At 47.4% G+C, this 11,313-nt stretch overlaps 1 protein-coding gene across 1 annotated transcript in view; it reads left to right on the plus strand.

Moving 5' to 3' along the window:
- The first annotated feature begins 1,909 nt into the window (after positions 1–1,909).
- ITIH3 (inter-alpha-trypsin inhibitor heavy chain 3) overlaps positions 1,910–11,313 on the plus strand; it is a 20,122-nt gene continuing 10,718 nt past the window's right edge. Inside the window, exons 1-11 of the mRNA XM_006876057.1 lie at positions 1,910–2,002; positions 3,052–3,072; positions 4,047–4,213; positions 4,301–4,405; positions 4,662–4,824; positions 5,299–5,412; positions 6,471–6,596; positions 6,842–6,958; positions 7,193–7,361; positions 7,896–8,021; positions 8,103–8,284. Of these exons, the coding sequence (XP_006876119.1) occupies positions 1,910–2,002; positions 3,052–3,072; positions 4,047–4,213; positions 4,301–4,405; positions 4,662–4,824; positions 5,299–5,412; positions 6,471–6,596; positions 6,842–6,958; positions 7,193–7,361; positions 7,896–8,021; positions 8,103–8,284 (1,383 nt within the window). The remainder of the gene's footprint in view (positions 2,003–3,051; positions 3,073–4,046; positions 4,214–4,300; positions 4,406–4,661; positions 4,825–5,298; positions 5,413–6,470; positions 6,597–6,841; positions 6,959–7,192; positions 7,362–7,895; positions 8,022–8,102; positions 8,285–11,313) is intronic.

Genomic DNA, 11,313 nt, shown 5'->3' on the forward strand with positions numbered 1-11,313 from the left:
TGTTAAGTACTGTTGAGTCGTTTCCAACCCATAGTGACCCTGTATAGGGTTTCTGAGTAGCAGCTGGTGAGCTTGAACTGGCAACCTTGCAGTTCAAACCAACTTTGCAGTCCAGTACATTAACCCACAGCGCCACACCAGGATTCCATTGAAGTCTACAGTCCACATGATGAATGGGTCCCTCCATGCTCCAGGGGTATCTTCCTCAGCCTTAGAATTATTATTTCGAGTTGTCCCTCCCCTGAGTCAAAAACAAAGGGGATGGAGGAGTGGCTGAAGGGGAAGGGGCTGGGAATGCTTCACAGGGCCTTGGGGAGGAGTCATTGGGAAATGACCTGGGTCAGTGACTACAGGCTCTAGCAACACAAAATGAGACATTCCAGAAGCCAGGAAGTATGAGGACCAGACATTCCACCATTCATGCAGGACTGGGGCAGCACAGATCTGAGAGGGTCTTCTCCCCATGCTAAGTGGAGTTGGCCTCAGCCAGCCTTGAGCTTGGTGCCCTCTGGCATTGGAGGTTGGAAGGGATTCAGAAAGTCTTAGGAAGACAGGCACCACCCAGCCAGGTCACAACCACAAAGTCCTGTGCTCCTCACCAGCTGCATCTTGCCAATCCACCACCATTTTATTGACTTGCAATTCTCTGCAATTGCTTCTGTCACTTTCATTAGTAGGTCCACACCCTCCTTGCTCTGCCATGTTGCTGCCGTAAGACTTGTGCATTCTGCCTTATCTCGCTCTCTGTTTCTCAGCTACCAACAACCAGATCTTTCTGTAGATCTCACAGAAGCCCAGAGCTGTCAGCCAAGGTGTTGTCCAGGCCACACATCAACTACCTTGGGTCCAGGCATCCTTGTCTACTCTGTTGAGTAGTGGACAGACAGAAAGCGTCAGTGGGTCAGCTTTGCACAAGTAGCCATGGGTATGCCAGACACATGGTGAACCCCTGAAGGGGCAGGTGGTTGGCAGGGCCTTGAAGTAGAACAGGAGGTCCCACCCCATTGGGAGAGGAACAGGTCCTGAAGCATCCATTATGCTGGTATCTGGAGTTCCTGTCTCACCAAAGACTTTTAGGGGGATGAATCTCTGAGCAATAAAGGCAGTCAAGACCCTGACTAGATAGATCCTTGAAGCTCAGGGTGACTGTGACACAGCCCAGCCCTCCAGGAGCTTGGGTCCCCAACACACAGTAAGGACAGAGGTGAGTCCTCAGGGAGCTTAGATTGTGGAGCATAGCTGTCCTGTGGTTGGCAAGGGGATGGAAGAGGAAGGCCTCCAGAGGAAGGATGCCTTAGCTAGCTGTGCAAAGAAGACAAGGACATGCCAGAGGGAGGACAGTGGTTTGGGAGAGCAAGTTGGAACCAGATAGAAGAGCAAGCTGGACCACAGGACTTTCAGTTTGTCCCTTTCCTGAGGTAAGGGAGTTGTAGGAGGGGAGTGAATCAGTGGTTCAGTGGGAAGAGTTGTCCGTGCCTTAGGTGATGGGTCTGGTTTTGAGCCAGTCTGACTTGAGAAGGGATGGGTTGACCCAGGAGGCCAGACCAGAGTTGAGTCTGTTTGCTCTAAATGCAACCCTATTCTGTCACCACTGCTCCCACCCAGGGAGACCCTGGGCCCATTTGTGGCCTTCTGCTTCCCTGTGGTGGTGGTGTGTGTCTGGGGCCTGGCTCCATATCCTCCAGCTCATCAGGACTGAATTCGCAACACTGTTGACAGTACCCTCCAGGTCCCCTTGGAACAGGCAGATCCAGGTCACAGGGCACCTGCTATTACTCCACCCACAGCGCAGCTTCCCGGAGGAGCCGCCCACATACTGTTCCCGCCTGGGCTGCGGGTCACTCACCCCACTTGGAAAACACCAGTGTTTCCCATATAAGGAGCTTAGGCCAAAACTGTGAGATCAGTGATGGCACCTACTCTGAGGTTCTGCGTGGCCCTGGCCCTGCTCTCCGGCCTAGTGGCCTCCAGCTTCCCGAGAAGCCCTTTCCAGCAGCTCAGGGTGAGTCAACTCTCTCTTCAGTATCTGAGCCTGATGTGTCAAATGGGTATAAGGCACCACTGGAGGAAGTCCTCTCTCTCTGGGGAGACAGGTTTTACTGAGCTGTCATTCAACCATGGGCACGGCTCTTATAACTCCCTGGGTACTTGCTTCAGCAGCACACACTCTCATATTGGAATGATGTAGAGAAGACTAGACTGGCCCCTGCAGATGGATGATACACAGTTTGTCAAGTGCTTCATAGCTCTTAATTTGGGAGCTGTTAAAGGTGATGATGTAAACGTAATGAACCTAACTGTTGTTGTTAACTGCTGTTGAGTTGGTTGCGACTCATAGTGACCATGTATAGGGTTTCTGAGGAACCGCTGATGGGTTTGAACTACTGACCTTGTGGTTAACAGTCCAGTGCTGATCCGACAGCGCCATATCAGGAGTCCAAGAAGTATATTCAATGCCACAGAATTGTACCTGTAAAGATTAATGAAATGACAAGTGTTTTGTTACCCATATATTTACCACAGTTAAAAACAATTAAACCTGAAGAATAAAAATAGCATAAACCTAGAGGAAAAACAAAACCAAAACCCAACTCTCTGGGGCTCAGTTTCTCCCCTTGCTAAATGAGGCAATGTACCACGAACTGTTAACATCACAGAAAGGCTGTGAAGTTCCAAGACTTACACAAGGACAGGAGTCTCTACAAAAGGCAGAGCTGAGCCCCAGCGGGTATAGTGGGATAGGTGTGGGTCCTGGAAGAAGGCCAGAGGAAGGGGCAGGGGTGGGAGTGTGGAGGGAACTCTGGAATACAGTTCTTTCCCCCTGCTACTCTGGGTAACCTGAGACCCTCTTTGGGCCTCACGTTCCCCATCTACTTGAACCCTTCTTTCTCAGACAGCTGGCTCTGGGAGGGTCCTGTGTCTGAAGGCTACTAAAGCATGTGTTGTGTGGTAGGGGCACCCATGAGTACTTGTCCTGGCTCAGAGAGGGTCCCAGGCTATGGTAGCCTTGGCTGCAGCCTGAGCCCTGTGTTTGCTTGTTTGTTTTTGCAGAAACGAAGCCTACCAGAAGCGGTGAGAACTTTCACCAGGGAAAGGACGGGGTGGGGCAGGGCAGGACAGAGCTGTTTGCCCAACAACTGAAAGTTTGGGACACACCAGCAGGTCCCTGGAAGGTGGCACAGCACACTGTCCTGGCAAACCCCATGCAAGGAGACCCCCAGGAAGGAGCACCACAGGAACCTTCTGGGAAGCAAAATGGGTGGTCCTTCCACCAGTCATCTCTTCCTTCTGGTTCCTGACCATTTACTGGCACCTGGGTCTGTGCTTGGGGCTGAGAGCATACAGTGAAGTGGCCCCCGTCACACAATCACAAAGTATCTTTATATCCATGTTAAACCAAGACATCTTCCCAGCCTCTTTCAATCCATTGCCCTGTTAGGAGGGTTTCTAGAGGTATCAAGACCCTCCCCAAAGCACTGGCTCAGCACAGAAGATAAAAGGCTGTTTAGGTGACAGAGTCTGGCAATTACCAGAGGACATGGGATACATGGGGCAGACAGAGGGGAGACTCTGGAAGTGTGATTTCAAAGCTGAGGCATGAAAAGCGAGCAGGAAGCCAGGCAGGTGCTCTGGTTGCAAGAGCTGGAATCAGTTACAAGGGGGTGGGAGTGGCTGGAGCATGGAATGAACTGGGGAGGCCGGACTCAGCCAAAGATCTTGGAGCTTTGGGAAGAGTGGAAACTCTGACTTGAGGGTAATGAGAGGCCCTGGGGGGAGGGGGTAAGGAGGAGAGGGAGAGGGTTCAGATGGGGTTTTGAGAAGTTCTCACTGGCTGCAGCTGTGTGAAAGCAGATTACAGCGTGACCAACAGAAGAATCATCAGCACAATGGTGGCTGATTGACTGTAGGGATAAGGGTACGGCCAGGCTTCAGACCTGGGCAACTGGGAATATGGAGGGGCTTCAGAACCTTCACAGGGCAGTTGGGAGAAGAGTAGCCAGGTTGAAGAGCTGGCTCCCACTGCTCACTGCCCACCTCTCCCGCAGGTGGTCGACGGCATTGAGGTCTACAGCACCAAGATCAGCTGCAAGGTGACCTCTCGCTTTGCTCACAATGTTGTCACCACGAGGGCTGTCAATCGTGCAGAAACAGCCAAGGAGGTTTCTTTTGATGTGGAGCTGCCCAAGACAGCCTTCATCACCAACTTCACCTTGTGAGTATCACCATGGCTGCTGAGTCTGGCCTAGGGGGGAGAGAGAGGTCTGGCCCTGCCTGACCCCACAACTGTCTTTCCCTATAGGACCATTGATGGTGTTACCTACCCTGGGAACATCAAAGAGAAGGAAGTCGCCCAAAAACAATATGAAAAGGCTGTGTCCCAGGGCAAGACAGCTGGTTTGGTCAAGTAAGTGTAGGCCTTGGAGAAATCATCTGGGCTATAAGGGTCATCAAAGCTGTAAAGAGCAGCAGCTATTACTACTATAATTACTATAGCAAAATATGCCTGTATTTGTTACATTATCCCATTTTGAAGTTGAGGCAACTGAGGTTCAGAGTAGTTACGGATCTCTCCTAAGGGGCTGGGACTTGAACATAGTAAGTGTAGGAATGGCAGGTTCCTACAGTCTGTAGGGCAGTCATTGTCTCACACCCCGATTCAGGGCCTCTGGCAGGAAGCTGGAGAAGTTCACCGTCTCGGTTAATGTGGCTGCAGGCAGTAAGGTTACCTTTGAGCTTACCTACGAGGAGCTGCTGAAGAGACATAAGGGCAAGTACGAGATGTACCTCAAGGTCCAGCCCAAGCAACTGGTCAAGCACTTTGAGGTAATCAATTACTCTTGCAGCCTTTGTCTAACTCAGGGTGGCTGAAACTGCAGGGAGGCGTGGAGAAGGGCCCACTGGGGTACATCTCAGAGCAGGGTCAAGAACGTAAAATTCTGGGCTCCATAATTTAGCTGAGATGGCTTGGGAAAATCATCATGTTCTGGATGCAACAGCTGGGAGTCAAAGATAGCAGCTGAGCTGGATGCAGCAGATGTGCATTTGGTGCAGGACACTTGGGGCAATAGCACAACATTACAAAATGTCTCTCTAATACTTGCATCTGGATACATGGGCATTTTGCCTACATCAAAACTGAAAGCCAAAGGAAACACTTCAGTGGTGGAATTTTGGGCACCTTTCACAAGCCCCTGTGGTCATTTTTCTGGTGGGAGACACCAGACTTGGCCCTCACAACCTTGTCCTAGAGGCTGGTCCCTGGACTGTCACTGACACCATCTCCTTTGACCATTTCAGATTGAGGCAGAAATCTTCGAGCCCCAGGGCATCAGCATGCTGGACGCTGAGGCCTCTTTCATCACCAATGATCTTTTGGGCAGTGCCCTCACCAAGTCCTTCTCAGGGAAAAAGGTGGTATACATGGCTCTCAGATCTAGGGACTTATGGGACAGAGATGCTGACCCCAGTAGGACAAACCTTCACCCCAGGGTTTGACTGATGCAAGTGTGTGCATCTGTATAGTGGGGGATAGAAATAAATCAGTTAACTAATTCCTCTTACTCTAACTGAAGAGGAGATGCTAGAGGCTGGGGGCTGCTGACAATGACCTGCCTAAGGAATTGGGGTCTCAACTGCACTGATGGGGCCAGGGGGAGCCATGTACAGAGCCTAGTCTCATTTAACCAAGGAAGGTGGGCAGAGGTTACTGTCTCTGTTTTATAGATAAAGAAATTGAAGCCACAGGGAGTCATTTAGATCTGACACCTAGGGATAATGGATTGAAGAAAACTTCCTTCTTGATACTGGGCAGTTGGCTTCAATCCCCAAGGTCCCCAGTTATTCCACAGCCTTGGCTGGCAGAGGGTAACATATGAATAAATGTTTATGTAAGACATAGAGGCAACAAACCTTTGTCATTCTGGACTTTCAGAGCAAGGACTAAGGAGCACCCACTTAGAGGGCTGTCTGGTTTCTGCAGGCCAGCGCCCTGTCCTGGGCACTCTTCTATGCCCCTGCCCTCCTCCTCTAATCCTCCCTCCTCTTGGCACCAACACTCCAACATCCAACATATAATAGCACACACCAGTAAGTTCCTTCCCATGATGCCAAGCTCCCTTCCCTAGGTGATGGAGCTCTGAGGTAAAATAAGCTAAGGAACTTATGGGGGCCAGCAAAAAGGAAGAAATAAAAGGGTGAACCGGAGCAGGATCCTGCCCTTCAAGCCCTGACCTCCAAGGGTAAGAGAGGTGCTCAGAGAGGCTCATGGTAAACAGCAGTGCCCACTAGGTCTAAGGAGACAAAGAATATGCTGGATGTCAAGCAGGCCTACCCAGTCTCTGTTCAGAGAGCTCCTTCCTTTGAGGCACAGTCCTCATCTGCCCTGCCACTTCCACCCTGGGATGAGGTCTGCCAGGGGGCAGGGCCCTGGCCAAGCTGATCAAGGCCATTTGCCTCCCCACCCCAATCAGGGCAGGGTGTCTTTCAAGCCCAGCTTAGAACAACAGCGCTCATGCCCAACCTGCACAGACTCCGTCCTCAACGGGGATTTCACCATCACCTATGATGTGAACCGAGAGTCTCCAGCTAATGTACAGGTACCTGCTGACTTTACATCATGGTGGGGCAAAGGCTGGTGTGGGGAGAGGTGTACTTTCATGCCATCCCATCACCCTCAACCTCAACTTTAGTTGAGCTCTCGCACCAGAGCCTCTGTTTGGCAACCCCTGGAGGATGGGGAAGAAATTCCATTTTCTTGGGCTTTTAAATGTCACGCTTCTATATGCAAGAGTAGCCAAGGTGACCTTGCTAACAATCGCTAACCTCTCTCTCCTCTTTCCAGATAGTCAATGGCTATTTTGTGCACTTCTTTGCACCTCAAGGGCTTCCAGTGGTGCCTAAGAATGTGGTCTTTGTGATTGATATCAGTGGTTCCATGGCTGGTCAGAAAATAAAGCAGGTACTCTCCTCACTCCAAGTGGTAAAGGGGGAGGGTTTTCTGTTTTTGTTTTTCAGTGGAAAAAAGCTATTTCTGGTAAAAAAGGAGAAAGGGGGGCAAGATCTGTAATTCACAAAGCATCTGTCCCCTTTTCTGGAGAAAGCCTCAGGTGAGGCTCCCACACTGGGCTGGGAAGAGCCATGGCTAGATGGTGTCCTCTCCCAGCTTCTTGTCTGCTGTCTCTCTCTTTTCCAGACAAGAGATGCCCTCCTCAAAATCCTGGATGATATGAAGGAGGATGACTACTTGAACTTCATACTGTTTAGTAGTGATGTGACCACTTGGAAAGACAACTTAGTCCAAGCCACTCCTGAGAACCTCCAGGAGGCCAGGGCATTTGTGAGGAAAATTCGTGATGATGGAAGTAAGAGCCAAAAAGAGAGCATGTATGTGTCCTGCCAGCTCCTCCGCTGCCTGGTGCCCTCCTTCTTGCGGGAAGGGTGAGGGTCCTCAGGACTTCTATGGTGTCTTTTCTGGGTTTAGGGAAACATTCTTTCCATTTTGAATCCAGGATCCTGTTGTCCCATGAGTCCTATAGAGAGAAGGTCTGAAAATCCTTCTCCTTTGCCCCATTTCTTATGACAAATCACAAACGTCTACCCTGCTAGCCCTTCTACCAGCCAGAGAGGCTGTGAATTCATCTGACTGTTTCTAAATCTTTACAACCATCATATCCTTCTGGCAGCCCCAAGAGCCTGCTCTTGGACTCTCATTTCAGAGAAACTCATTCATTCACTCACTCATTCAGTCCATCAATACTGACAGAGTACCGCTCTGTGTCAGCTGACAAGGTCTTTGGTCACAAGAGCAGGGCCTGCTTTCCCAACTACACCCATTCTAGCATCCTCGCACCCTGGCTCCCTGAGGACACAGTCTAACACTGCTGTTTGTGTCCTAGTGACCAACATGAATGATGGGCTGCTGAGAGGCATCAGTATGCTGAACAAGGCCCGGGAAGAACATGCTGTACCAGAGAGGAGCACTTCCATTGTCATCATGTTGACAGATGGGGACGCCAACTTTGGTGAGATGGGGTAGGGGTGGCTCCTAACCAGAGAAGAGCACCTAGCTGTGACTCGAGTGGGAACTCTGCTTTCTTCCACAGGTGAAAGCAGACCTGAGAAAATCCAAGAGAATGTGCGAAATGCTATCAGGGGCAAATTCCCCTTATATAACTTGGGCTTTGGCAATAATCTGAATTATAACTTCTTGGAAAGTATGGCCCTGGAAAACCATGGGCTTGCCCGGCGCATTTATGAGGATTCTGATGCCAACTTGCAATTGCAGGTACTCCTTGTCTTGCATACCTCCAAGAGTGAAGACCTCACTACCCCTTCAGGTAGCTTGGGCCATGCTGTGACAATTTCTGTGATTAGAAAGAGCTTCCTCTTGGGTAGAAATATGCTTCTGGTTATCAGGTGTGGCACTGTAGGATCAGCACTGGACTGCAAACCACAAGGTCGGCAGTTCAAACCTACCAGATGCTCCTTGGAAGCCCTGTGCTGGATCGCTCTGAGGCAGAGTCTACTTGATGGTACTTAACAACAACAACTTCTTTTTTTACTGGGTGGGGTGAAAAAATATTTCATAAAAATATCTTATGAATAATATTTCATGAAAAATATTAGAACAGACTTTCAGTCCTATTATTTTTTATGAAATATTTTATTGTGTTTTAGGTGAAAGTTTACACAGCAAATTACATTACCATTTAACAATCTTTATACAAATTGTTCTATGACATGGGTACCATTTTTCACAATGGGTTAACATCTTTATCATTTTCATTCTGTTTCTATTAATCTAGTTTCCCTGATTCTCCTTAGCTTCTCTTTTTGTTTTAGGATAAATGTTGACCATTTGACCTCATATAGATGATCAGTTAAGTATGTACCACAGTCATATGTGATATTATTTCTTTTATAAGACAATCTATAATGATCTGGTTTTGTTCTCAGACTACATGGAACAGTTCTGCTTCCCTACAGAACTGCCAAATCAAAACCAGAACATTTAATTAAATTTTAATTTCTGATAAGCAATGAATAATTTTTAGTGTACATATGCTCCAAATACTGCATAAGATATACTTACGTTTGTGTCCCTGGGTGATACAAGCAGTAAATGTGCTCAACTGCTAACTGAAAGATTGGAAGTTGAGTCCTCCAAGAGGCACCTCAGAAGAAAGGCCTGTCAATCTCCTTAAAAAATATCAACCATTGAAAAGCCTACAGATCACAGTGCTACTCTGATGAGATGGATTCAACTCAACAGCAACAGAGTTTTGTTTCTTTATAATTATGCTAAAAAGTGATCAGTTGTCTGAAATTAAAATCTAACGACTATTCACCATTCATGTGTCAGTTTGTCATACTGTGGTGGCTTGCATGTTGCTGTGATGCTGGAAGCAATGCCGCCAGTACTTGAAGTACCAGCAGGGTCACCCATGGTGGACGAGTTTCATGGAGTTCCCACAGGAAGACAGACTAGGAAGAAGGAGAGGCGGACTACTTCTGAAGGTTATCCACTGAAAGCCTTATGAATAGCAGAAGAGCAATGTCAAATATAGTGCCAGTAAATGAAAGCATTATAAATAGCAACAGAATATTGTCAGGTATAGTGTCAGAAGAAGAGCCCCTCAGGTTGGAAGGCACTCAAAAACGATTTAGGAACAGCTGCCGCCTCAAAGTGAGTTGATCATAATGACATGAATGGAGCAAAGCTTTCAGGACCTTCAATTGCTGCTGGGGCACAACTAAAAATGAGGAGGAACAGTTGCAAACATCTATTAACAATCATAATACGGCAAATACAAAGTATGAGTACCAGAAAATTGGAAGGTGTCAAAAATGAAATGGAATGTATAAAGATCAATATCCTAGGCATTAGTGAGCTAAAATGGACTAGTATTGGCTATTTTGATTCAGACGATTATAAGGTTTACTATGCTGGGAATGACATATTAAAGAGGAATGGCATTGCAGTCATCATCAAAAACAGTATTTCAACATCTGTCTTGAGGTACAATGCTTTCTGTATAGAATAATATCCAAATATTTACAAGGAAGAGCAGTTTATACCACTACTATTCAAATTTATGCACCAACCACTAAAGCCAGTGATGATGAAATTGAAGAATTCTCACCAGCTGCTCTTTGGAAACCTTATACAGCGTTGATATGGGTCGGAACAGACTCGACGGCACTTAAGAACAACAAAAACCAACTTCTTCAGTCTGAAAGTGATCAAACATGCAAGTAAGATATATTGAGAATTCAACCTACAACAGGAACAACTGATGCAATATGTACTTCAAAAACTCCATGAACAGGAGAACAAACAAAATGGCAGATCAGGTGGAAGTGCAGTAAGGAGCTCCATCAGCAACAACACAGAATACCCGGCCACACAGGCTCAGGGGATGGTCCCAGAACTCTGAGCCACATATATAGGAATATTTAGAAGGTTGGAAGGCTTATAGCTGGGGTAATTTGTGGCAGAAGCAAGAAATCCATTGCTTTCTAGTTTGGGATGCTCAGCTGCTCCAAGAGCCGCCATCTTGGGTGAGACCAAGTAGGAGAAAGATCAGAGCGGCCACAGACGCCTGGCATAACCATGAAGATAAAGGTGTGGACATTCTTTTCTTTTGGTATCTCTTCATTGGTCCCTTGCTGTCTGAGAACCTCCATTCTGGTGACTGAGCTAGTGGACATCCCAGCCCCACCATCAGAAGGTTCTACTACACATGTGCACAGAGCCTCTCGAAATTTAAAGAGACAGTTTCCACTTAAAACCAAACTACCACAGCTGGCCCTGACATGTTTATAACTAGAAAAAAGGCCTGAACGGGGACTGTGGAGTGGGACAAGCAGACAAAAAGGCAATAGGCCAAAAATTAAATCCTAAATTACGTCAAACAACCAACAGTAGCATCTTAAAATTTCTCAAGAAGAAGAGTGAAAAGGAAAGCCCATTTCCTGATCACATCTACCTGGAGGCAATCAGAAAGTATAAAAAATACCAAAATATATACCCATCTAAGTATTAAGGCCACAGATAACTCCTGAATATGCCCCCAAAACAGAAGCAGATGACCATATCTGCACATGTCCAGAAACGAGATAAAGTGACTGAGACAAATGAGCTGGAAGTAGACCTACACACCATACTGGAAGATGGGCAGGCTTTGGAAATGCCTGAGAAGGAATTCAGAAAATTGATTATAAAATGTATCAAAACACTATATAATGGAGTTGAGAAAAATAAGGAAGAAGTCAGGAAAGTGCTACAGGAACAATCAAATAAGATAAATACAG

Source organism: Chrysochloris asiatica, unplaced genomic scaffold (assembly GCF_000296735.1).
Source record: "Chrysochloris asiatica unplaced genomic scaffold, ChrAsi1.0 scaffold00350, whole genome shotgun sequence".
Lineage (NCBI taxonomy): Eukaryota > Metazoa > Chordata > Mammalia > Afrosoricida > Chrysochloridae > Chrysochloris > Chrysochloris asiatica.